The 27,720-nt window shown below is 47.6% G+C and overlaps 1 protein-coding gene across 1 annotated transcript in view; it reads left to right on the top strand.

Annotated features, from left to right (window-relative positions):
• Nucleotides 1-26,350, top strand: part of RTN3 (reticulon 3) — a 38,997-nt gene extending 12,647 nt beyond the window's left edge. Inside the window, exons 2-9 of the mRNA XM_080985685.1 lie at nt 183-233; nt 10,147-12,150; nt 18,184-18,391; nt 19,770-19,908; nt 21,139-21,208; nt 22,022-22,068; nt 22,695-22,753; nt 23,819-26,350. Coding sequence (XP_080841811.1) covers nt 183-233; nt 10,147-12,150; nt 18,184-18,391; nt 19,770-19,908; nt 21,139-21,208; nt 22,022-22,068; nt 22,695-22,753; nt 23,819-23,864 — 2,624 coding nt within the window. The 3' untranslated portion in view covers nt 23,865-26,350. The remainder of the gene's footprint in view (nt 1-182; nt 234-10,146; nt 12,151-18,183; nt 18,392-19,769; nt 19,909-21,138; nt 21,209-22,021; nt 22,069-22,694; nt 22,754-23,818) is intronic.
• Nucleotides 26,351-27,720: the final 1,370 nt, after the last annotated feature.

Genomic DNA, 27,720 nt, shown 5'->3' with positions numbered 1-27,720 from the left:
GCTGTCGTAGAAACTTCATAAAACTTTGCAGCCAGGTGAGTGAGTAGCTACTGATCTTTCCTCAGCCCCTCTCCCGTGGCCCAGGTACAGCTGAGACATCTGGAACTACAAAGCTGCTGTAATGTTTGTTTTTTCCTCCTTTCCAAGGTCATCAAGTCTCATCCTATGTATTTTCCTTTCAGATTCCTTTGTTTCTTCCTCTCAGCCTGTCTCTCTCTTTTCGACCTCACAAGGCAAGTCTGTCATTTTTCTTGTACCCCTGCTAAAAGAAAAATGTTGCAAAAGAGGCTGTAACTGGGAGCAGGATAAGGTTCATCTCTTTCAATTATCCCACACATCCTCTAGCTAGCTCCATAACAGCTTGTTGGGTTATAGTCAACAGAGGTTTGTTCATGGCCTAGTATACGGTAGTTGGTGTCTATCTTCCCATTACTATTTCTAGCAAGGTGTAGCGTTAAACTCTTGTCTGTGTTAAAGGTGCAGTCTTGAAACCACCATATTTGCTAAAAGTACATGGATTATTGTTCAGTGAAACAATATATCTTTCAGGGAGAGTGGGGGCTTGGTTGCCCCATCTGTGAAGGGGCAAAATTTTAGATCAAAAACTTCTTCAGATCGTGAAGTTTCAGGAGTTTAAGTTTAGAAAGGAACTACAATCTCAGTATGGCTCCAGTAGGCCTCTCCAAGGCGTTGTGACATGTTTCACAAAATAAATCTCCTTTGCTCAAGTTAATGATAATCAACAGAACAGCCATACCCTTATGTAGTTGTCTGTTTGGATAGTATTGCATCCTAGGCTACTGGTTTTCAAACTCTGCTCTAGGGTACTCAACAGGTACCTCTGAGTGGTCAGCAATAGTAGTAAGCAACTTCCTGAAGTCCAGCTTGGCTGTGCTTAACAATCTTCCCATGTGATGTGTGGCTGTAAGGGAGAGTTGAGCATGCACTTGGTTACATATATCACAAGGGGGGCAGTGAGGTCCAACAGACCTGCCCGGTGCCCTGTAAGTGGGGTACGCTTGACAGATCATGCCCCAGAATCTTTACCGTGCACAATGGCTCCCATAGAAGATGCTCCAGTATGTACTTTGCAGACAGGCTGGTGGCCTGTAGTGGTACAAAGTTTGGAAAATTGCTGTCCTGGACTCTCTGCTAAAGTGAATGAATGGAAACTCTTTCCAGCTTGCATGCCTTTGGCAGCAGATAGTTTGGTGCTGGCAGTGTTGATGTGGGTTTCCTTCGCAGTCATACAAAGTCTGTTAGGAGGAATGGAGGGACCTGCCTTTGTTGGGAAGGAGGTGTGTGATGTACCAGGAAGATGCTGGTAGGGAAGGTGCTGAAGAGTTGATAATTCTCTTGGCTCTTTAATACAGTTGGTGAGGAGGGTATGGATAGGCTTATTAGGTAAAGGTAAAGGGATCCCTGACCATTAGGTCCAGTCGTGACCGACTCTGGGGTTGCGTGCTCATCTCGCTCTATAGGCCAAGGGAGCCAGCGTTTGTCCACAGACAGCTTCCGGGTCATGTGGCCAGCATGACTAAGCCGCTTCTGGCGAACCAGAGCAGTGCAGGGAAACGCCATTTACCTTCCCACAGGAGCAGTCCCTATTTATCTACTTGCACTTTGACGTGTTTTCGAACTACTAGGTTGGCAGGAGCTGGGACCTAGCAACGGGAGCTCACCCTGTCCCAGGGATTCGAACCACTGACCTTCTGATCTGCAAGTCCTAGGCTCTGTGGTTTAACCCACAGCGCCGCCCGCGTCCCTACATATTATGTATGTTACATAATAAGGGAGGGTCGATAACTCCATGGTGAAGCTCATGTTTTGCATACCAGAGATCTCACATTTGATCCTTGGCATCTCCAGTTGAAGGGATCTGGGAGAGCTGTTGCCAATTTGAGTAGACATTATCGGACTAGATGGACCATATGGTCAGATTTCCTATGGCAGCTTTAAATAACAAGACCAGGTAAGAAGGAGTTTGAAGATAACTTGATCCAGAGATGGGAAACCAGTGGCTCTCCAGATGTTGGTGGACTACATTTCCCATCAGCCCAAACCATCATGGCCAATGATCAGGATGATGGCAGTTGTAGTCCAGCAACATCTGGAAAGCCACCAGTTCCCCATACCTTATTCCATGACAAAGCAAATAGTAGGCTTCAATTGCAATGAAACAAAATTTCTGTGTTTCCCACCCTTAATGTTTCTCAGAGAAGTCACATGAATAATGGTGCTGATGTCTGTCTTCAACAGGATTCAGAATCTCACATCTTACCTTCCATTAGGTGAATTTTCACCTCCATGGAACTCTTTATATGCCAAGTTACCTCGCAGAGGATGCCGGGTGTTGGCCGGGCTTAGTGGACCCCTAACCATTGGTCCATAGTCAGCCTTCCCCACCCTGGTGCCCTCCAAATATTTAGGACTCCCAAGTTGCAACTAATTGGCCATGCTGGCAGGGGCTCCTAGGGTAGTAGTTTTAAGAGGGCTCCAGATGGAGGAAAGTTGGCCCACATAAACAGAATTGTGCCCTAGAATAGCTTGCCTAGTAGGCAACTAAGAATTCCATTTGGGCGGTTCGGTTTCTGTGCTAAGTGCAGAGGAAGAAACGCTCCTTTCTTCATGACCAGTATAGAAATGCAGAGGGGGCTGGCAAAGAAGAACAGTTCTCTAGGTAGCCAGTCAGTGTGGTAGAAGGTTACCTCCTCCTTAAGTCTACAAAGAGGCAGAAGGCCATGCTTCTATGCAGGCCATGCAGGATGGGCCTACCCCTCTTCCACTGCCAGCATGAAAATGCAGGCCTCATGGCAGGCTAATAATTTTAGTGAACATTTACAAACCTGTGCTAGAAACACACACACACACACACACACACACACACACACACACACCACATTCACCTGTGACTTTACATTACATGAGGAGACTACTAGTAGCATATGATCTGACAAAGTTTGTCTGCCAGTCCTGATCTTCTCACTGAGGAGCCCCAGGGCTCCCCAGAACACAATTTGGATAAAACCACTCCCCATGACCATTAGTAGAGGTAGAAACTTAGGACCTGCATCCAGGAGTGTGGAATCTACAGCCCTCCAGCAGTTGTTGAATTGCACTTCCCATCTTTCTTGTTTCTTGGCCATGCTTTGGAGGGCTGAAGGGTGTTGGAGCGTAAAAACATCTGTAGGGACCACAGGTTCCCCACCTCGAGCAACACAGCATTTCAGGCAAGGCCTTAGAAGTTCACGCTGGCTTAGGTTTGCTCCCACTGCCAGCACAGGTTGGCCCAGTGAAAAGTGGTAACCATTTCCGCCCCCAGAGCTAGCTATTTGCTGATGGAGGGTTCGGGTTTGAAATGTTGGCTGCTTTTTGTTTTGCTAAAACACCCACAGTTGTGACTTGCTATAAGCACCGTATGAGCATGTTGACACGCCAAGGTGCAAGCCAGGTGTGATCTTGAGAATCAGGTTGCAATTCATTCCTCTTCAGCAACACTCCTGGTGGTGTTGTTGTCAGTCCAGCATTTTGCCTTGCATCACCCCATTGGCACCCATTTCATCACTGTTACCGCTACACCCGATACTGTGGATTATTGTCCACTGCGTCATGCAGCTGGAAGGGAGTGTTGGCTGTCGAGATATATCCTAACCACCCCAGTTGAGACCAGAGCAGGCCTCGGCATTGCCCTGGCCAATCAGCATCTTGTTTCCAAACAGTGTCCTGCTAGATGTCACTACCACAAGGGTAGCCAACCTGTGACTCTCCAGATTTTGGACCACAGCTCCCATCATCCCTGACCTTTGATCATTGTGGCTGGGCTTGCCAGAAGTTGGGAGTCCCAACAAAATCCAGTGGGCACCATGTTGGCCTATTCTAGAACAGGAATAGGGAATCTATGGCCTTCCAGATGTTCTTCGTCTCCCAACTCTAGTCAGCCGCAGCTGGCTTAGCCAGCAGTAGAGTCCAGCAACATCTGGAGGGCCAGAGGGTTCCCCAACCCTGTGGGGCCCTTTTGTTTGTCCTTAGCATTCAGGGGGTAGACTGAAATGATTTAGACATCTGAAATGCTTTCAGCCCCGGAATAGGAAGCTGCTACAATGAAAGACATTTGGGGCAAACAGCAGCAAACCAGTTACAGCCTTTTTTGTAAACAACAACAAAAAACATTTTTCTTCTCACTCCCCCCCCCTTCTAATACTTAAAGTTCCCTCGAGACCTAGCTTGGCTGCAAAGTCCTGGCTGATTTCCTTATCTTGGTGCTGTGGCTTATCACGTGCTATTTCTATGGCTGCTTCTGCACGCTGTGTTTTTCTTTCTCTCTCTCTTGAAGAGCTTCACCTTTGTCTGTGTAAACTTGCTTTTTGAAGAAACCAAGCACTCGCCAGTTCGATTTGGCAGGCAAAAAATGGAGGTGTGGGGTGGCAATGGCAGTAAAGCATGCAGGCGACTAAAATTTCTGGGCAAGATGCTTAGTCAGGAGGGGCTCTAGGGCATGTGCTGGTAAAGAAATCCTGACTCTGATCCAAAAATCCTCCTTGATTCTGCAATGTAAACAATTCATGTAAATTTGATTAAACTGGGGGAAAAAATCTGAGGGCTTATTCTTGGTTAGCAGAATCAAGGTAGTATTTGGGTTTTGTTTTTCCAAGGGATGATGTGGAAGATAGGTAAGGTGGTTAGGGGTGCAGTGACATAACCAGATATTATGGCAAATTCTGATGTTAAAGCCAGACTATGCCTCAGGTTCACCCACTCTTTTTCCCTCTCCCTCTCCTCCCACATGCCCAGATTCCTCGCACTCTCGCTTTGTGAATCACAACAACTAATTTGCCATGACATCTTACTTGCACAAGCTATGGGCAATTTGCCTCCAAACTAGAATTGGAAACCTTGGTTTGAACTGATTTCTGGCCTTCAGGTAAGCTATGGTTTGGTGATGACCGTAGCTTACTCCATTTTGGACATAACAACAAACCATGGTTATTGTAAATTGAACAGTCAGAGGGGGAATCAGGATTGCAGAAGGGAATTTGTGAGCCCAGGTCACAGCTCTGGCAACTAAATTGTAATATAGCCATGACTATTGTAAAGAGATTGGACAGCTTGGAGCCCCTTTCAAATCTGTTCCTGTTTTGGAACCTTTAACCCACTGGTTTTCAGGCTCCCTACCCTCCACAAAGGCTCTCCACCCTTATTAGTCAATTGAGGAACCATTGTATATTCCAAAAGATTCTAAAGCACACTCAATATACTCATGGCACCTACTGGGCCTAGAATGTGTCCAAACACGTCTCTGAGTATTGCAGTGGGAAAAGCTTGTTCCTAATTAAGGACCCCCTAATTAAGGATACCCTAATGAGGGTATCACAGCTGTCTGGCACACTGTTGGAAAGCCACTGCTTTAATTTGATAGTGTGTCCAGAATCACAAGATCTGCTTTTATTTAAAAGCTAGGAAAAAAGAGCTGGAAATGTGTGTTTGAAAACTGAAAAGGTAGAGAATTTCTGTTTTAATCAAGGCAAAAACTACTACACTGTACCCTTATGTAAGGAGCCCTCTTGTTGTTAAGCCAAGGTCTGTTGCAGCATGTCTATTTTGAGTAAAAGTTAGTTGAATTCTAGCCAGAGATGATGTCCAGGTGCTGGGTGACTTAATTAGTGTAGATTGAAATAGATTGAAATGATTTGCAGGTGGTTTTTGTTTTGCTTCCAAGTTAGGCAGGCTGCTGTCCTCTGGGCCTGACTTAAAGCTGATGTTGAAAATCTGAGGTGCAAATACGTTGTGCTACCTGGTCTTGCCAATCCATGTCTCTTTCATTGTGTGTCTTGTTGGGTCCAGCAGGACAATGCAGATAGAACATACCCTATGTCTTTCTTTTCAGAATGGCCTGAGGGAGATCTCTGAGAATAATTCCACTCTTCGTAAGGCTACTGACTAACGGGGTAACCCCCACAAAAAATTAGAAAACTGCCTTATTGCAGCCTTCCCCAGCCTCATGTACTCCTGTTGCTGGACTTCCAACTCCCATCACCACCAGTGAATATAGTGGATGGTTGCGGATTACAGGAGTTGGACAGCCAAAAACTAATGGAGGGCACCAAGTTGGGGACAGTTGCCTTTATTGAAGCAGAGCCCTTGGTGCATCTACCTTGGTACACTCTACTATGGCATCTGTCCAAGCAAGGTTCCTATTTCTCTCCATGGAGAATGCCAGAGGTTGATCTTGGACCTTTTACATACAGTGAGCATTCTGCTACTGAGTTGTAGGCACTCCTGCAAGTTAAAGAACGTTGATGAAGTTGTCTTATACCAAGTCTACCTATTGGTCTACCTAATTCTGTGTTGTCTACTCGGATGGGCAGTGCCTCTTTAAGATCCTCAGGAAATGGTCTTCTTGGCCTTGCTACCAGAATCCTTGGAACTGGAAATGCTTGGGATTTAACCTAGGCTCTTCTGTGTGCAGAATGCAAATTACCACTGAGATGGGCATTTAAATGCCATCAAGGAGCGGTCAATTCTGAGGGTACTGAGACTTACACTATTCGAAAGTAGATGGTAATAAGAGTTTTGAGCTCCGTCAAGTTTGTGAGTAAATTCCCTGCTTCTGCTCAGTGTAGTTGCCTTAAAACCAAAATTTCACCTGACTAACCTGTGTGCTTCTCTTGAGCATTAAGACGTTATTCAGGCTCTCCTTGGCTGTAACTGGTGTGCCTGCCAGGCTTGTAGTTGGAGGTGAAGAGGAGCACCTATAGGCATGCAGTTGTTTTTAAGGCTGAGCTGTCTCAGGCAAGTGACATTGAAGTTTTACATCACATCTGCTGTATTGGAACCTTGTTCTGTTCCTCCATGGCATGATCTTCAGACAGTTCCTCAAGAAGACCAGAACTGGGCATTGGGCTTCCCTGAAGCACAGCTTGCCTATTACTACTGACCTTCCACAGCAGGTATGCTCGTGACCTTCAACCTTTTCAAATCTGGGACCCAACTTAAGCCTTCAGCTGCAACATGGGCCCCAGCTTTAAGTTAAGGTGTATATATCCCTCCCTCGCTCGCTTCCCCATTGGCATACTTTACACATCAGACATACTGGTTTGCCATTCTGCCTCTCTAGAAAATCCTGGGAATTGCAATTTGGTGGGGTGGGGAGTCTGTAACACTCCTTAGCACCCTACAGTTCCCATCAGCGGGTGGCAGATAAGAAGTTTTGATAGATTGATAGAACTAGTAGTGTAGGCCAAGGTTTCCCAAACTTTGGTCATCAGCTGTTGTGGGACTCCAACACCCATCATCCCATGGTAGCTAGGAATGATGGGATTTCCCAAGTTTGGGAAACCCTGGTATAGGCATACCCTCATTCTTTCTCTTTCTTACTGTTTTAAATGTTGCGCTGCCACCGGCACACATGCACCATGGGGTCTGTCCACCAACCCCAGTAGATCAGGGGAGGGCAGCCTATTTTCTGCTGGGCCACACTCCCTTGGAAGTAGAATGGGGATGATAGAACTTTGGTAGGCAGGGCAAACCCAGAAAGTAGGCGGGGTCAGAGCTAAAAGTGAATGGAGCCATTCCATTTCTTCTCTGTCCTTCTGCCACCCCATTTCCCCCTGCCTTCTTGCCACCTACGGCCACCTATGACTCTTCCAGTGTTAGAAACTAGGATAGAAAAGCTATTTGCCACATGGCTTCTGGAACCTACGTTATGGGCACAAAAACAAAGTCAAGTCACCTTTGCACGGGTAACTCGCGCTACACAGCAGTGAGCCTACTTTGGAGTCAGCTGGGAAGGAATTTCTCCTCCTATGCTCTCAGCACCAGCGGCGGCAATTTTATTCTTGAGTCTCCATCACCATGCATGGTGACAAGACTTCTCAAAGTGCTCGCATTCTGACAATCCCCAGTCACAAAATGTGCCTGGCACCTGGCTAATTTTGAACACTGGACTCATTAGCTTTAGGTTGCTTGCCCCTGCACTAGATAGTGGGTTGACAGACCCAACAGGCTTATGCATCATCACAGGGACTCTTCGGCATACCTGTGACCCAGGGTAGTCTTGCATGGAAGCGAGTTGTTTTGAAATCAGTGAGATGGCATGAAGATGTGAGAATAGCCGTTCCATGTTTCAGGAGCGTGTTTCTTTGATGCAATCAAGGCAGTGGCTAAAATGTTTCAGTAGAGAGTCCTGTGCCCAGATGGTCCTCTTTCAAGAAGAAGAAGAAGAAGAGTTTGGATTTGATATCCCGCCTTTCACTCCCTTTAAGGAGTCTCAAAGCGGCTAACATTCTCCTTTCCCTTCCTCCCCCACAACAAACACTCTGTGAGGTGAGTGGGGCTGAGAGACTTCAAAGAAGTGTGACTGGCCCAAGGTCACCCAGCAGCTGCATGTGGAGGAGCGGAGACACGAACCCGGTTCCCCAGAATACGAGACTACCGCTCTTAACCACTACACCACACTGGCTCTCAGAAAACAAGCTGTCCTCAGGACTTCCTTCCTAGAGCATGTCCTCCTTGGCTAAATTCAGAATACAGTATAGTAGCACTCCCTTTAGGCACTCCCATGAAAAGTTTCAACTGTCCCCTGACCTTTCATGGTTTGAGACTGGATGGATGAAGTCATAACCATGATATGTTTCGTGAAGCAAGAAGGGGACGTGTTCATGTTCATTAACGAGGATTTCTTCCCTGCCTTTTTGTCGTTAAGGGCACTTAAGGTGGCTCTATGAGGATAATGAGCAGGAGAAATGAACACCCTTCCCGTCTAGATTCTGTACACAAAGGGGAGATTTCTGCTGTGGACTTCCAACCATTAGTCCAGAATGCAGCTCTTCAGAAGCTCACTTGTGGATGATGCCTTCTGGCTGTAATATTGCACTTGTCCAAGAAACAGCCTGTCACGGTTCCAGCTTTATTTTCCCATGGCATTCTAAGTGTTGGGTGACTGAGAAGAAAAATCCACTGAGTAACTGAAACTCGGTTCTATTGCAATATGTGGGCTGGTGCCCTTAGGCTCTTGGCACACCCCTCCAGTGCCTTTCTCAACCATTGCCCCAAGCCTAGGGAGTGGTTCCCAGTATTGCTCTGTCGTGTCAACCCAGTCCAGAAGCATTGGTAGAATTACCCATCTTAGGGCTCTCTGACACCTAGAAAGGACAGGATAGCTCAGTCAAGGCAGAGGGCACACAACATCCATAGGAAGGATATAGTCAGATCTTAGGTGCACCTAGCCTCGTGGTGTTAATACTCTCCTGAGTTCCATGGAGGGGTCTTTCCCAGTACAGCCTCTTTATCACAGCTATACATTTGTAGAGTTGGAAGGGACCATGAGGATCATCTAGTCCAAACCCCTGTAATGCGGGAATATTTCACCCAACGTGGGGTTCAAACCCACAACCCTGATATTAAGAGTCTCATGCTCTACAGGCTGAGCTGTCCCTCAGGACATGATGCCTGGGGTTGATCCCAAGACCTTCTGCATGCAAAGCATGTGGTCTCCTGCTGAGCTACAGTCTCTCTCCAGTTCCCTCTATTACTTGATGTGACAGTAGTTGCTCTGTCCTGTGCAAGCAGCACAGGCTGTTGCAAACTAGTAAAACATGCCATTCTTGTAGAGCTTCAGAGTTCCTAGACACTTTGCTCAAGAAGCCCCTCCAAACATTTGACAGCTTATCAGAACTGGGGTGCATCTCCCTGCAGCCATGCCAGCCTGTAAGCAACCAGCATCATTCTGTTTACATGCACTAATTTGGGTTACTTCTATTCATCCACCCGGCATGCTCACCATTGCACACTTAGATATTTTATTTTATTTTAGCTGACCTGAGCTCTTCATCTGCTATGAACTTAACTGTTGGTGGCTTTTATGTTCCTGTGGATCATAATTCCCCTGTGAAGTGGCTCCCTTGTGAAGTCCTATGGGTGCCAGTCTCTTGCATGTTTGCCAAGGCAGATGTTTCGGAGTCTTGTCTCCCTAGTTCTAAGAGCATGTTGCCTGCTTGACTGTGAAATCTGTGACTGCTGCTCTTTCCCTTTTATCCCGTTTGTAAAATGGGGGCCCCTAGATGGGTCTGTGTCTCTTCTTCCATGTGTCCCAACAACTTGGGCTTCCAAGGTTGCGATTTCCTTCCTCCCCTGTGTTCTCTTGATCAGCTGGAGCTCAAGCTGCTTTTTTAGCATATTCAGGAAACCAGAGGGAAAGAAATGGCAAATCCGCACCCTCAGATGTAGGAAAAGAATTCGTAGATGGCCAAAGTCAGGACCACATCTATGGGACCAGTGAAGGTTTGGGAGCAGGGCCAGTCTCTGTAGGATCCACTGGCCTAGAGGAGTCGTCTCTCTCTGTTGGATCCAAAGTTCACATCTGTGACCCGGTGGTACAAGCTTCTTCCTTGACTCATAATGACTTTAAGGGAGGTGTTGCCCTAGATGGAAAAGTTGAGCTGAGTAAATGTGACCAACACAAAAAAACAGCTTCAAGTGGAGAGTCCAAATTAGCTTTGCTAACCAACCCAAAAGACGGACCCGAGCACTCTCCACCCAGAGTTGCCTACTCTCATTCCCCAACATCCCCAGTGGTAGCTGGTGAGGCCGTTGTGGAAAAAGATTCCCCTGAGTCTCCATTCGAGGTCATTGCTGACAGACTGGAATTTGATAAGGAATTCAAAGATGTCCTTGCGAGCAACTCCAATGATATCGGTAGCAACTGGGTAATGCACAGTGAAAGGGAGCTCCTCACAGACATCCCAGAAGACAGCGTGTGTGAGTTTCAAGTGAAGCCACGGGGCGGGAGCCGAATTCCACCGGGGCCTGGCCTCTCACGCCAGTCTTCAGGCACAACAGCAGCACTGGAAGAAGTGTCCAAATGTGTCCGTGACTTGCACAGCTTCACGAGCGAGCTGCTCAACTGGGATATGATTCCTAAGGATCTGGAGGACAAGCCTGATGACTTTGGCAGCTCGGGCTTCTTGCCATCGCCTACCCGAGATTCAAATGGTGTCGCTGCTGGGTCGGTAGGTGGCAAGGTGGAAGCGAGCAAAGCTTCCAGCCCTCACCAGCCCCTCAAAATCAGCATCCACCAAAAAGACAGTCCATCTCCAGTGGAGAAGGATGAGAAGCAGGCCATAGTCGGTCGTGAGGTGTCTGTTGTGAAAGTCATTCCCACCGCTGCAGCAGAGCCGAAGGCAGATGTCCGCTGGCCAAATTCCAGCCTACCCGAAATGGCTGATGCTGACAGCTCTGGGGAGTCAGACGACACCGTCATAGAAGATGCTACCGTGATTCCAGCCTCCCAAAATGAGACTGCTGCAGAGAGCAGCAAGCCACTCCCCAAGGCACTTGACTCTGTCAAGACAGCGGTTGTACATATAGACGACAAAGGGAGCAAGCCACGTAAACCCAGCCCAGAAGGCGCAATTCCACCCAAGGCCCTGGAATGCAATTGGGGATCCATTGATGACTTTGAAGCTATCCAGACCAAGACAAATGTTCATGGGGGTAGCCCAGTCGCTGCTTCTCTGCCGCCTAAACAGCCCTCTCCTGGCATACCTCCTAAAGCGGGGCAGGAATTGTGCACTTATGAACAAGACCTACTTGGGAAAAGGCCCAGGATGGACGGCCTCCCCTTGGACAATGTAAAAGAGGCTGTGTGCCCAGACTCCCTCAATGGGGAGAGCTTTATGGGCTTCATGAAGGAGTGCTTGAATTCCAAAGGGAGCGAATCTCCGGATGACGCTGTTGAGACCTTCTCGGAAGCAGAGCTAAAAGCAGCAAGATCCGAGGTGGCGGATCCCCATTCACAGCAGCCGCCAAAGGTGACTCAAGACTTTGAGCAAGAGCACCTCACCATCAAGGCCCTCAAAGAAGTTGGCAGGAAGGCTGAGACAGAGAAGCAGCCACTTCCACCAAGCAAGGTCTCCGTTCCCGGAGGGAGGCGTCCTGGGCAGTACTGCGAGGTACCCCCAGACCCCCGAGGTCCTGTTCAGAAGTCTGCCTTGGAGAAGCGACCCCTCTGCCTTGAGCAAGCTGTGGACGTGAAGCTGGCTTCTGCCCCTGCTGCCCTTGGCGGACACGACATTCCCAACAAATCTTCCCAGGTCCCTCTTCCCGAGCCTCCTATGCCACATGCTATTGCAAAATTACTGGCTGACTTTTCAGGTAAACACACTCTTTGGTTGCTGCTTTTTTATGCCTTGCATGTGTGGCCCTCTAAAGACCAATATTATGTTAGTTTGCCTCTACAGGGGTGGCAGTGGGCCCCTCCATAGGTACCCTAGTTTTACAGCAGCCATGCCCCTGCAATTTAGTGTTATCAACCTGCTCTGCGTTCATCAAGGATGAGATTCCAGGAGTACCTGAGGGATCTGCAAACTTGAAATATGTCCAGTCCCTCCTAGTGCTACTGGCCCTATTAGAACTCTGTTTGTATGTGCAGGAGTCTGCCATCTTACGCTTACTTTACCTAGGAGTAATCCTTTACTTTACGCTTACTTTACCTAGGAGTAATCCCCGTTGCCCTCAGTGGGGCTTACTTCTGGGTAGTTTCTGTATAGGATTGCAGCGTAAATTCCAGACTCTGTTCCACAGCAGCTCATGGATGTATAGCTCTGCAGTATGAATCACTCTCATGTTACAAGGTGTGTGTCTGAACTCACACGCATGTCTAGAACTCGTGTGTATTCATTTGCACACTCCCAAGATTTTTAGAAAACCTTTTGCTAGAGTAAGGGAAGGTGGGCATTGGCCTTCCTCTTTGCCTGTTTGAAAAGATGCTGCAAGAGTATCTTTCTGCATTTGGAGGTGGGTGTGGGTGGGGAGAAGTTGTTGCTAGGAAGACTTCCTCCCAGTGAGGGAAATCTCAGCCCATCACAACCCTGGGGAGTGCATGTTGTATTCCCCCTGCTCTCCTTTGTTCATCAGCATGGCTTTTATGGGCTTGATACCAGACAAGCACAACAGAGGGATTCTTGGCTTCTGCTCTGTTTGGGCTGCAGGCTTCAATTTTTGCAGATGCTTTTCCTCTCTCCCTTTCTTTGTTTTTATTTTCAAGCTGAACTGCAAGCAGAGGGGTGGGGGTTAACGAGAGGCAAAACCCATTATTATTTGTATTTTCCCCTCCTCTGTGGGTCAAGGAGCAAGCAGCCTGAAAAGGGTTTTTTATAAACTTTCATCTTTGGCGAGTTGCCAGTCGCCCATCTCCCATAAAGAGGGAGTGGCTCTCCCATGTCTGAACAGAGAGAGTGTTGTGCTGAGTTTTAAATGCCTCCTCTGTGCTGCTGCTCCTAGGAGGGGCCCTTGGCCCATGGTGGGCCACATGCTTTGCATGTGTAAAGTCCCAGGTTCAATCCCTGGGGTAGTTCAGGGGATGGCAAGACGCTTTGGCTGCATAACGTCCCAGTTTGACAGACTCCAATGGGAAGGATCTCTGGTTGCAGGGCTGGAATCCTTGGGAGCTGCTGCCAGTCAGAGCAAGCAGTACTAGCCAATCCAGTCTGACTTGATACAAGGCAGCTTCATGTTGTCATGTGTGTCTTACTTGCTTGGGCATTAGGGCAGCACCAAGTGATACTATATTGTTAACTCTGCTTTTAACATGTTCTTGTAATTTTATTGTGTTTTTTTCCTTGCTTGTAAGCTTTCAGGACTTCTGAGTTAGGAAGCCATATACAGATTTATTGAACCTCAACCCACACCACAGTTTCCAGTTGTACACAGATTAATATATTTGAAACGAGAGAGAACGCTGGAGACTCATAATATTTGCTGTATTTCCAAATATGACTAAGACAGGGTGGGGGCCTTTTCAGAGTTGTCTCCTACCCCATAGGATTCCCTTTCAAAGGCACAACTGGTTCTTTCAATTCAGGTTTTTAAGCGAGCTTTTAAAGACTGTTGTTTTTCCCTTTTGCTTTTAATGGCAGATATTTATGTATCTGCTTCTGGTGGTATTCCTTATGGCGTTTCTAAGATGTATTTTGCTCAGTCCTAATTAATTTTATATCATACTTTGTTACTTTTTATTTCAATTTGCATATATTTACACCACCCAGATAATCTTTTAGATCAAGAGTAATAGAGACGTGTTTAAATAAAAAAATAGATAACACAAGTAGAGGCAAAGAGGCACATCTACAAGACAACTGCTGTCTCTGCTTGCCTCTTCCGCTCAAAGAGTGTTTATTGCATTCCCCCAAACCTGATGGATAACTTAGTTCCAAAAAGCACAGACGTTCTATTATGAAGAGAGAGCATTTCTTGCCACCGTCCGGTTCCCACTAGCAAAATCTCAACCAGCCTTCCTGGACTATTATTATTAGCCAGCAGTCTGCCTAACAACAGGAATGGTGAGCTGGAGGGCACTTCTTTAGCCCACTTCATTTACCGCGTAGGGGACGGGATCTGGCTGCCTGATTCTGTTTTCTGGTGGTCATGACATGGAGGAAGTACAAAAAAAAAACACCCTCTGAGAATGGGGGCACTGCAATCCTTCCTCGAGCTGTGCCTCCCCACCCCACATGGAAGATTCAAATAGGCATCCCCTGCTCCCAGTCTTCACACTTTGCCTCATGAGAGTCATGAGAGCTAGCAACATCTCTTTTTAAAATAAAAATAAAAATGAGTGCTAAGGTTCTGAGAGTGCTGCAGTACAAAACAGCCCTATTTGGCTGCCTGCTTGGCTCTTCGCGGGCTCATGAAAAATGCACGCTAAATGCCCCAGAGGGTGGCGAGCAGAGCTTAAGGCTTCCCAGCAGCCCCTTGCAGCAGACTAGTAAACACGAGCAGGAGAGTGGCGAAATGGGAGAGACGCTGTCAGGCGTTTTTCTTTTCCGCTCTTCCATTCCTGCCTTATTTGATGCTGTGATTACTCATCCATCATCTCCCCAGCACCACCGCCACCCCCCCATCCACCTCCCCTTCTTGATGCATTTGCAGAAAGCATCATTGCCAAGATGTCTGCGTTGATGCTGTAGCAACCCGCACTTCCAGCATCTCTCTCGTGCTGTGTGTATGTGCAGGCTGTTGTTTTTCCTTCATACCTTGCTGTGGGCAAGCGACCCGTGATCTGTTCCTTTGTCCTCTTTCTGTCCTGCAACCTCCTCCCACTTCTGCCTGTTTTGACAGCTAATGCATTTGGGGGGGGGGAGTGCGGGAGATGGGCAAGGAACTCGGACAGGCTGTTGCAGCAGAAAGAGCTTTTGCTGGGAGGCGGGTAGCCAGTCTCCCTCCTCCGCTCCTGCCCCCTCAGAAGCAATGGGGTTCTGCCCTCAACCAGTTACCTGCTCTCTCTCTTGGTCTTTCTGAGGCTGCAGTGGGAAGGTCCAGGGCAGGAACTGGCTGTGCTGGCTTCCCTCCCAAAGTTACAAATTCACCCACAACCCTGATGTGCAGTGTGTGTGTGTGTGTGTGTGTGTGTAAAAAATTGAGGGGGGTGATCCTGAGAGCAGCCAAGCACAATGTCTTGTCTGAGGCAAACCCACCTTCCTTTATCCTCTCCTGGGCTGGGACTGGGAGCCAGGCTTTGTCTTGAGCTCAGCGGTGTGGCCTCCAGCCAGCCTATCAGGAGAGGAACCAGCCTCTCTTTCCATCAGCCCCCATCAGCCTCCCTCCTCTCTAGAAGAATAAACAGCAGGGGGCTGGCCTAACACCATTTGCTGCTTGCTGCAGATCCGAGGACTAGGGGCTTGTCCTCACGGTGTGGGGCAACAGTGCCCCCTTCCTAGAGGTGGCTGGGTGTTACAGGCCAGAACCGCACAGTAGGAGGACCATCTCTGCCACCTTTGACGCAGGCGTCCGCCTGGGTGGGTGAGCGCCTTATTTTCAAACCTGGCACATCCCACGAGATTGCTGTGCCTAATTCCTGAACTGGATTCCTTCATCCTACCAGCAGCAATCGAACCTGAGCATCTGTTTCCAAAAGACGGTTTAGTTTCGCTGCAACAACCAACTGATTTGGAAGGCAGGGCATTAAAATACTGTAGAGCCTAGGTGGGGAAGCTGTGTTGGACTACAGCTCCCATCATCCTTGACTGGCTGGGGGCTGGTGGGAGTTGCAGTTCAGCAACATCTGGAGGGCCACAGGCTCCCCAGCCAGGCTGTCATTCTTTAGGAAACTAAGCTCTCAACAGCACTTGCTTTTGGGAAATACCCTGTAGGAACAAGGAGGGGGTTAATTCCAGGTAAGTTGTGGCAGGGAGCCAGTCTGTGACTTTGCCTTGCCAGACTAACTGCAAGGTACTTTTGTGTTAATGCACCAAGCCCTAAATGACTTGTGCCCATAGTACCTTAAGGATGGCTTGATTCCTAATGCTCCACCTCAGTTGCTGTCTGATGGGGGCACTTCTGGTGATTTTCCCACACCCCTGAGTGTTGGTTGGCCTTCACTAGGGGCTGAGTCTTTAGTGTGTCAGGCCAGGCCGCCCTATGGAACTCCCTGCCAGTAGAAGTTACATTTTTGGATTTTAGCAGTGCAGATTATAAATTTGTAAATAAAATAAATATATCGTTTTGGCTGTGCTTTGGACAAAACTGAGCTTGGTCAGTAGAACATGAGACTCTTAATCTTGGGATTGTAGTTTTGAGCCTCACGTTGGGTGAAAAATTCCTGCATTGCAAGGGGCTGGACTAGATGACCCTCGTGGTCCCTTCCAACTCTACAAAGCTATGATTCTAGCATCTTGAGCAGGGGAAGGGCTGAATGTTTGTGTTTAAAAAGAGCTTTGGCAGAAACAGAAAATACTCAGGAATTTTGAAGCCATGCAGAAAGGTGGTATGTGTTTGGAAAAGGGTAGAAATTTGTTGGAGGGGGTTTGAAATATATGTACACCTATTTTTATCAGTTATAGATGACTGCTTCAATGCATTAAGCCTCACTTAGCATATAAAATAGTACTGCAGGTCTGCCATGCAGGCCAACAAATGCTAACACAAATAATGTAGTGGGTGGTTTCTTACATATAGTAATGTCTCTTCTCCCCCCCCCCCCCCCCATCCAACTAGCTGAAACCAAGTTACCATTTTAAAAACCATTGTCAGTGGCTCTGCTCCATTCCTTAGAGATCTAGGGAAAATCTCTTAGCAGTCCCCCACACTATGGAGGCCACCGCTGAACCATATTTTTCGGTGATGGCCCTTAGGCTTAGTTCAACAAATCCACCAAGTTGGCCCTTTTTAAGCAAGCAGTTGAGATACTTTGTTAAGATAGTAGTCCTAGATGTGTCTACTTGGGAGTAAGCACCATCCCCACCGAGTTCAAGGGGACTTGCTTCCAAGTAAGACTGTGCACAGGTTGCAAACCTACATCCCATTGAATTTGATGGTGATGGTGCTTGCTTCCGAGTAGACATACAGGATTGCAAGAGCTTCATGTGCCTGCAGATTGCGTTTATATTTATAAAACAGATTTATATCCCACTTTTGTCTTTTTGAAAAGATCCTCAAGGTGCCGACTAAATCTGGTTTTGTTTTGCTGCAATAAATTAAAATAAAGTATACGAGAAGCTTTCAGAAACAGCCAGGTTATAAATAACTGTTCATTTGGTCCACAGTATCCCTTTAAAGAAGTTGCAAAGCAGCCCAAGGGTAGCAGGAATGGGGCCAAACAGGCCTTTTTCAAAACTGCATTCCACAGCAGTGGTGCCGTGATCACCCAAGCCCTCTCCTGTTTGCCACCTGCCATCTCTTTGTTCAGGGGTTGCCAGCCTTTTTAGGCCCCATGGGCATATTTGGATTTTTGAGCGAGTGCCACGGGTACAATTTTTGGATTTTTGAGAGAGTGCCCCTCTGGACAATTCTTTCCCCATCTTTTAGATTGGTGCTGGGAGAGAAAACACGTATGTGAGAGTGTGTTTACTTTTCCAAGGAATCTGGGTAGAAGTCGTACCCGGTAGAATAAATCTGAGCCTTGAAAAAGCATAGAGCTGAAAGAGGAAGTGAGAGATAGTGCCACTCTTCCAACTTCCTCCTCCAGCTCTATGCTCTAAGGGAGAAAAAGATAACCGTCCTCGCCATCTCATGACCAAGGGGCAGTGAGGGGAGCAGGGGCCCGAGAGGCTTCATGGATGCCTTGGTCCTGGGAGGATGCAGAGAAGGTCCTTGGTTATCGCCCTTAGAATTGCACGGCCTGGGTGCTCTTCTTGCAGCAGTTTCCAACCCTATCCAGTGACCTCTTGTGCTCATTTCTCTCTTTGGCAGTGCGCGATCTGGTCTTCTGGCGGGATGTGAAGAAGACGGGCCTTGTCTTCAGCACCACGCTGATCTTGCTGCTCTCCCTGGCTGCTTTCAGCGTCATCAGCGTCATCTCGTACCTCATCCTGGCACTCCTCTCCGTCACCATCAGCTTCCGGGTCTACAAGTCTGTCATTCAGGCTGTGCAGAAGTCTGAAGAGGGGCATCCATTCAAGTGAGTGGGCTTGGTTCTCACCAGGTTCCGTTTAGGCCAAGTAGATTTCCATTCTCCCTTATCCTTTCTGAAAAATGGCCTGCATGAACTCGTGACCATGAGATCAGGTAGTAAATGCTAATATTGGATGTGAAGAAGCATAGGCAATTGCATGGAGGGGGAGAATTCTTTGGGTAGCTGTCAACTGTGAGAGCTAAATGGAGCCTCCAGGTTCAGAAGCAGTGACTACATACATGATTATACTAGAGGCATGTAGTACAGGAGGGCTCTTGCTTCTAGGTAGCCTAGAAGCAAGGTATGAGAGTTTATGGGAAGTTCAGAGCATTTGTTCATCTAGTGTCGTCTACTCCAGCCGGCAGCAGCTTTGCAAAGTCCCCAATTGTTTTAACTGGAAATGCTGAGAATCGAACCTTGGACCTTAGGAAGGTACATTGAAAGCTCAGCATTGTCTCTGCTGATTGGCAAGGACTCCCCAGGCTTTCAGATGGGGGTCTCCCCCAACCCTAACTGGACACACCAGGGATTGAACCTGGGAGAGTCTGCATGCAAAGCGGGAAACTACCCAGAGGAACAGGGGAAGCTGCCTTAAACCAAGTCTAACAATACATTGTTGAATGTATTAAAATGAAAACTGAAGAGGAAACTATACAATTGCATTAAAATGAAATACACATTTGAGTTGTTGCATTCAGAATCCCTGGGGGAAATGATTATTATTGGTATGATAAATAGCATGTCCATTAAAAAAAAATGTTGTTTATAAATATCAAGGTGTTGTCATACGATATTCTCACTTGATGCTGAAAAGTCCAAATAGTAGTGTGTTTCACAGGAAGCATTTGAGCATTGTCGTCTCTATAGAAATACATTTTTGCCACGTAGTTGAAAATGAATCCTTTGTTTGTCCTCTAATATACTGATGCACCGCCAGCAGTGATGAGCCACTTTCAAATTGGCAGGAGTAGGTCCATCAGGGCTCTTCTTAAGGACTCACTCTTGTTAATTTAAAATTGGCTCATCATTGATGGCGCTGCATAAGTATGGAGTGCCCACTGGAGAAGTCTAATTGTTGGTGAACCATTTCTCTCCTTCAGTCATCAGAGGGCAGACTTAGTCCTTTGCTGCTGCTGGGAGGGCAGGCCTTCATTTGCCACCTGAGGGTAGAGAGGACCCTGCCTTGTTCCCTATTTGGCTTCCTGGGGAAATGAAGTCAGCATCAGCCCAACAGCCATGATGGAGTTTAATAAAAAATTGGCCTACTCTACAGAAGGAAGGAACCTGCCATAACATGACTGGCAGGCAGTACAGAAGTGTTTGTTGCTATCTGGTGCTTCAGTTTTATCCACAATGTGGCTTTCTGCCCTTTTTCCCCTCCCAGAGCCTACCTGGATGTCGACGTTGCGCTCTCCTCTGAGGCTTTCCACAACTACGTCAGCGCTGCTATGGGACACATCAACCACTCCCTGAAACTCATCATGCGCCTCTTCCTGGTAGAAGACTTGGTGGATTCGCTGAAGGTCAGTGGAGGGTCAGATTAAGCATACTTAGTGTGCTACAGACAGTGCTCGAAATTAGCCAGGCGCATTTTGCACCTGGCTTTCAACCACTCGTGCCCAAGTGAAGATGCCTGGGCACCCACCATCTGGAGGTGCATGCCCAGAGATCTTTAGGATCTGGAGTGTTTTCATACACTAATACTCCATTCCTGTAGAATTCTATCAGTTATATTTTATCTGCACAATCTGAATGAATTTCAGGAATCCAAATGCTTTTTCTGTGCAGCCAGAACAGGAGCAGTCACCCTTAAGAAAAAGAGGTTGGAACAGGCCAATAGATATGTGGACTGTCCCTGGATCAAGTGACTTTTCTTCTTTTAAGTTCTCATGGTTCTTAACCTAGCTCAAGGCTGTCATCTGAACTAACCAGATGTTTTGCTGAGAATCAATCACAGTCGGTCCATCATTTGAAAAATAAGACTTTAGAGCTATCTTGCTCAAAAATGGCAACTAGACATTCTGTTTTTGTAGCTAACCTTGGTTTAAGGAACTATTGGGCGCTAGCTTATATATATTTGAGTTTCTAACACTGGCTACAGAGCAGGGGCCTCAAGCAGCTCGTACCACAGTGTCATTGGAGTGCCTGTTGCTTTGAGCTGAGGAGGAAAGACGTGTGCTTGTTTTCCCTGAAACTTAAAGCAGGAAGGTCTCACCATGAGCCCAGAGATGGGTAGCAATGCCACGCTGAGTCAGGACCCACTGGAATGCAGCGAATGCAGTCAGTGTAGAATTTGGAAGTGTTCCTGTCCTTTTCTAGGCTCAGGAAATGGCAAGAAACCCCCCCTGCCACAGCCCTCTTGCAAAAAGATGCGCTCTCCTGTGGCGAGTGGCCACCTTTTTTGAACCTTGAAAGAAAAGGCAGAGTGAAAGAGTAGGGTGAAATGAGAGAGGGAAAAGTAACGAGGGATTGGCATAAGCAAATGCTTTGCTTTGAATGGGGATGAAGGCTAAGGGGCAGAGAGGGGGAGTCATTGTGGGAATGACCACCGAAATTCAGGTTGGCACAGCCATCTACATCAGTTTCTGCAGCTGTCCTAATAAATGGGGCACTGCAGCAAGCAGGCTGGTCCAGGGAGGTCAAAGAGGACAACTTCACAGGATCCCGTGCTCCAGCGTGGCCTTACTGATGCATTGATACTATAAACAGCCTAGGGTTTTTGCTAACAGTGTGCCATCCTGTTTTGCCTGCAGCTGGCAGTTGTCATGTGGCTGATGACGTACGTTGGTGCCATCTTCAACGGGATCACCCTCCTTATCCTTGGTAAGACGCAGTAACGATAGATGCCGTGGCATCGGCAGCCTGGCTCCTTGCCAATCTGCAGTTACATTTGACCAGGGAAATCTTAAAGCATTTGCCCTGTGGAGTCATACTCTAGGTTCAGCTAATCCAGGATCTTGTTTCATACAGCGAACAGCAAGATACTTCCAGGGAGCCCAGGGGCAGGATGTGAAGGCCAATATCCTCCCATTTGCCCACCAGCAACTGGTTTTCGTTGGCAGATTCCCTCTGGTTGTGACTGATAAAGAGTCTAACTTAGCTCTAAAAGAGGATTGGACAAATTCACGGAGGAGAGGAGAGGTCTGTCAGTGGCCATTGACATATCTTGTGGCAGAGAGTTCCATAATTCCACCTAATTAATACAGATTTCTTGAGGAACAGGCATGTCTCATAGGAAGAACATAAGAAGGTGCTGTGAACTGAGTTAGACCCTTGGTCCATCTAGCTCAGTATTATCTACACTGGCTGGCAGTGGCTCTCCAGGGTCTCAGGCAGGGTCTGTCTTCGCCAGCCCTACCTGGAGATGCCAGAGGTGAAACTTGGCACCTTCTGCAAACAGAGCAGATGCTCCTCCACCACTGAGCTGCAATTGTTCTTGGTCACTCATGCGCTGTCCCATTTTTAAGGCCTGGGTCAGCCCAGGGTCACAGGCACAGCGAAACTCAAAAGAGTGAAACCTCCAGATTCCATCATGGCTGCCCTTGCGCTATGCAGCCCATCTGATCAGCCTGCCCCAGTTTTGTGACCCATCTTGGCTGCCTTGGTGACCTGTGACTTGCCTTTGTGTCGTTTCAGCGGAGTTGCTGGTTTTCAGCGTCCCTGTCGTTTATGAGAAATACAAGGTGGGTAACCTGGAATGTGAGCTTGTGTTGTCTGGTCCACAGCAGGCTGCTTGACTGGTGCTCAGGGGGCAGGGGTGGGGTTAGGCAGTGTGGAACAGTGGGCCCATCTTTGGATGAGGGATGATATTTATTTTGGTGCCATGTTTCTTTGGTCAGGGGCTTTCCACAGAGCAGGCATGAACAGAATTTATCCTGTATACTATTTATATAAAAAAAGACCTGAGTGTTTTCCATAAGAGAATTTGGAGCTACAAAAACATCCATTCAGTAAGCACAATTACAATTATGCACTATATCCAATATAATCTAGCAGAGCCTCTGCCAACCTGGTGCCCTTAATATGTTTTGCACAACAGGCCATACTGGCAGGGACTAGTAGGAGTTGTAGTTCCAACATCTGGAGGGCACCAGGTTGGCAAAGGCTGTTCTAGCAACATCTGGGCAGGTGCAGCTTACCTATCCAAAGGGGGGGAGAGAGAGAGAAGTTATGCTGGTGGGTGTGGGTGTGATGCCCTTTGTATAAGAGCACGGTTTACATGACAGCCCTAGTTAGAAATTCACAATGGTCTTGTGCAAGTTGGTTCCCATATACCTCTTCTAATTACTTTTGGTTTTTTTGTTCCTAGACTCAGATTGACCATTATGTTGGGATTGCCCGGGAGCAGATCAAGTCAGTTGTAACAAAGTAAGTCCCATCAGAGTTATTGGCAGGCTTCAGTATTTTGACTCTTGCCATGTGCAGCCCTCTGGGAAGTGTGGTGAGCAGCCAGACTTCAGATGGGAGGGTAAGGCTTGGGGGGGGGGCATCGGTTGTAACCTGCCCTGGGACCTTAGGGTGGGTATTTAAGGATAATTAATAATTGGGGCCAAAGCAACAAATCACCCACCCTTTCCTGGCTGCTGCTCATCAGACTGTAGGGTGGCTTAGCTTGGTCCTTGACAGCGTTGGACAGTGTTATTTGTTCTTTGCTTATGTTATTGTTTGTTTAATTATTATTGTATTTGTCACTTTTAAAAACCAATCAAATTAATGGAAGGAGAACATTGGTTTGGAGAGCAAAGCCAGTCAGAAATTGTAGGCACCTGGTTACCGGTCAGCCTTAAGTATGAAATTCCTTACAGGTGTGGTGTTACGCTTTGCTTTCATCTTTGAGCCTCTTTTGGCTGTCTTGCAGTCGGAACAGTTGACCTTTCAAGACATAAAAGGGCTTTTGCCAGTCCAGAGGGACAAGCCCCTGTACACACAAGCAGCTTGCATTATTTAGACAGCCATCATCGAGATCAGTTTAATGCTGCCTGCATGTGGTAGTCATGCTTAACCAAGCAAGGCTAGCAAGGAATTCCATTTTGGGGCACTGAGGATGCTTCTAGTGCTCATGATGCCCCTCTAACAATGGCACGAAGGCTGGATAGGAGCTAATCCAGAACACGCAACTGGCAAGGTCTGTCTTCTGTCCATTTTTGAGAGATGACTTATGTGAATTTGAGTGTGTTTTGTTATTTATACCCCACCTTTATTCAGTAAAACTCAGGATGGTGTGCCTTGTATTTGTCGCCCATCCAGGCCCTGACCAGATCCAGATTTGCTTTCTGTTAGCATCATGTCATTTCATACCATATTGAGAAGTGTGACATGGGTCACTTTATCTAATACCAGGACTTAAAATGACACAAACATAATTGTTATTCCTGTGCCCCCAGCATCTAATCCCACCTCTTCTCTCTTTCTCCCCCCCCCCCCACCCAACAGGATTCAAGCAAAGCTTCCTGGAGTTGTGAAGAAAAAGGCAGAATAACCTTGCAAGGAGCCAGGACTCAGCTGTTAACTAAAATGAAACAAAAAATACCCCCTGTGTCATAGTTATAACCATTGTTACTTGTACCTATGAAGGAACATGCCGAATCAGCTTGATGTCTGCATTCCAAGCTTACTGATTATGTTTTTTTATATATATATAAAAAGATTTTAAAAAATCCACCCCCTTCCCAAAGCCTCAACACTGGGTTCAGAATGCACTGGACTAAACACGAACTGGTGTCAGAAGTTTAAAAGAGGGGAGGGGGCACCCTTTGGCTCTAAAGCAGCTCTGGTGTCCTGTCTTGGATGGAACATTATAGTAAGCCATCAAAAATGGGTGTTCCTTTTCATGTTAAGAGATGTGCTCTCTGCTCAGCGGGACATTAGCATTTCTAAAACCAGCTTTGGTAGGCTGAAATAGCTGCAAGGTGAAGCTAGTCTGTTCCTCTCTTCTTCCTTGTTCTCTATTTCCCTCCCTCCTCCCTGCCTGGCCTCCTTAAAATGACAGGACTTGCTTCAAGTGCAATGTTCCCTAGTTCCACTAAGGCAGTGTCTCTTACCAGGCTCACCCATCTTTCTGCCATGGACTAACTGGCCTGAATGAAGAGGGCAAGCTTAAGGAAGCTTCAGAAAGTACCCACCCCCAGTGCGTGTACCCTCACTGATGGAAAGGGGAATTCTCCACCCCCGCCTCCCTTAATGACATCAGTTCTCTTTTAGTCTGGTTCATCTTCTGCCTTCCTTACCACCACCCCCAGCCTCAGAAATCAGTTCCTTACCCCACCCTGATTAAGATTACTTCCCCTACCCCTTACTCTTAAATGAAAATGTCTGTAACTGCTGTACACTTTGCTGTAAAAAGCAAAACTCAAGCTGGCGAAAAACCGAGAGTTCTGCATGTGATGCCCCAGTCACTTTACTTCCAGTCTAGGACAGGGGGCAGGGGCTGAGTTGCAGAGCACTGACACACCTTGACCCTGATCTTTGTCCTCCCCTCCCCCCCTCCCGTCCCACCCTCCTTTGGGCTGGCGAGGAGCTGCAGTCTTCAAAGACAGCAGTTTCAGGGCTAGAGTTTGGGGGCCCTCTCTCACAAGCTATGTCATATGTGTTTGCAGTTTTAGAAAGATGTTTGGGACTGGAGGATTGTCTTTGAAGAGTCTTACAGTTTTTAAAAAGGCTTCTTTTGTTTTGTTTGGGTTTTCAAAGGCTTCCTTGTTGGGAAGCAAATCTTCCATGATTCCGTGATGGTTTATCACCCACAGCTGCCAACTGCGGTCGGACTCACACCTCTGGCAGTCTGCACCAAGTTAAGCCCATTCCTCCCCCGCCGGCGGGCAGTGCTAAATTGGTGGCACAGCTGCTTTCAGATGAAAGATGGGACCATGCACAGCTGGACAGGTGGGGGATAAATTTGAAATTCAGGTTGGCCAAAGGGAGCCCACCTCCTGCCCAAGGCTGAACGAGGGGGGAAAGAGTCGAGTTGGCAGCTAAAATGGAAGGGACCACCTTTCTCCCCCCCCCCCCCCCAGCTGATGGATCTCAAGTGGAAGGTAGTTGGGGAAGGGCAACATCTTTCTTAAGAAATCCAAAGAAGGCGAGCCTGTGCTGCCCTCGGCCCCAGGGAACTTCCCAGGGTTGGTCATCCCTCCACCTTGTCCAGCTGCGTTTCATCAGCTGCTACCTTTCCTGTTGTAAACAGAACAGCTGGAAGGTGGTGCTGAAAATAGGCGTGAGCAGAGCATCAGGCTGCTGTTTTTTGCACGCGCAAAAATGGCTGCTGTCGCCCAGCCCCTTTTTGCCTGTTCCCACTCTTTCCTTGCTTTGCAGACCTCAGTGCAAAGCTCCTGGAGGGCATGCACCCACAGGGCCCTGCCGTATGCAAGTCTGGCAAAGACACGATAGGACCATAAATCAATCCAACAAACAGTTTCATTGGCTTTTTTTTTTTTTTAAGACCCAAGCAATTTGAGCTGTGTGTGTGTCTCTTTTAGGTGGAATAGGAGCAGCAGATCTTAGTGAGAGGTGCATGAGTGTCTGGTGTGCTTCTGCACTCCCCACCCCCCAGCCCAGCCTGAGTAGGCATCTTGCACTGTCTTGTCCTGACTCCTCTTCTCTCCACTCCCACCCCCTTCAAAGACCTCTTCTCTGCACTGGAAGCCTTTGGCTCAGCTCTTCCATCTGTTCTGTTAACTGCTGTGTTTGAATACCGTGAACCGACCTCTTTGTGCCCGGCAGGCTTTTTAAAAAAACAAAACAAAAAAAGAGAAAGTTGTACGTAGGTGGAGACAACGACAAAAACTACTAATGAAGCTCTTTTGCGTTTGTGTGCGTTCGTTGTGTACAGTGTGTGCAGCATTCTAAAAGTATGGTAGTGCCAGTTTGGGTACAGGCGGAAACCTGGCGTGAGGTTCGGAAGAGGACTGGATAAATGCAATTTGATGTGGTGTTAATAAAAAGAGCACAACATGTACAAACTCCAAGAAACATTGTCGTCTTAAGTTCTTGCTGGGAAATTAATGGACGTGACCAGGGTCCCATTAATTTCAATGGCTCTACTCTGAGTAACATTCAGTCGGCTACCACCCATTATATTTCCAGGGTAAGTATAACAACAGCCAAGTCCTACTGAGAGCCGATCCGTTGAAATTGATGGCCACGACTAATGCAAGTTCATTCATTGACGTGGGTCTGCTCTGATTAGTAATAAGGATACTTGCTTTAGATCAGGGATAGGCAAACTCAGCCCTCCAGATGTTTTAGGACTACAATTCCCATCATCCCTAGCTAACAGGAACAGTGCTCGGGGACGATGGGAGTTGTAGTCCCAAAACATCTGGAGGGCCGAGTTTGCCTATGCCTGCTTTAGATGGTTTGTTGGGGAACTGTTGTTCCTCTAGAGATGTTCCTGAGCTGCAGCTCCTATCAGCCCTAGGAAGCATGGCTAATGGGCCTGGGATGATCAGCAGGCAATGCTGAGCCACACGTACCCACCTGCCTTTCGGCATCCTTCCAGTGACTGAGATCCCTGCATTTGCAGGGGGGTTGGACTAGAGGACCCTTAGGGTCCCTTCCAACTCTACAATTCGATGAGTGAAACGGCACAGGATGGCTTGTGAAGGCTTGAACCGCATGAAGTGGCCTCATAAAGACTTGGATGCGCTGCTGCATCTCAGCCAGTACAGTGGAACCTTGGAAGCTGAACGCCGAAAACCCGGAAGTAATTGCTTTCGTTTTCAAACGCGCTTCGGAAGTCGAACGGCTTCCACTGCGTGTTTTTCAATTTTCTCAATGGAAATTGCTGACAGCCCTTTGCGCCTCAGTTGTCGAACATTTTAGAAGTCGAACGGTCTTCTGGAACGGATTGCGTTCGACAACCGAGGTTCCCCTGTACTGCACAGCCCAGCCTTCCCCACTCTGGTAGGGACTCCCATCTCTCAACCTAGTGTTTTAATTTCAATGTATTACCAGAAGGTGAAGAATCTGTACCTGAACCAAGCTTGGGGCGGTGGGGGGCTGGGGCCTGCCACTTGTTGTCTGCCACCAGCTCCCATCATCCCTGAAGATTGGCTGTGCTGGCAGAGGTTGATGAGAGTAGGAGATGGCAACAAGCAGAAGTACACAGGTCCCTCTCACCCCCAAAAAAGCTTTACATTGGTTCCCATTATTTTTCCCACGGACCACTTGAAAATGTCTGTTTGTCTTTAAAGATGTTTTTTTCTGCCTATTGCAGCCACTGTAATGTGCTGTGCGATTTGTACCGTAATTGTGTTTTACAGACGATGCAGGCCACCCGAAGAAATCTTGCAGACTGCTGATGGTCCAAAGACCACAGTTTAGGAACCCCTGTTCTTAAT

Source organism: Podarcis pityusensis, assembly GCF_964106645.2.
Source record: "Podarcis pityusensis genome assembly, chromosome: 16".
NCBI lineage: Eukaryota > Metazoa > Chordata > Lepidosauria > Squamata > Lacertidae > Podarcis > Podarcis pityusensis.
The sequence above is the reverse complement of the archived record's forward strand: the minus strand, read 5'-3'. Positions and strand labels throughout refer to the sequence as shown.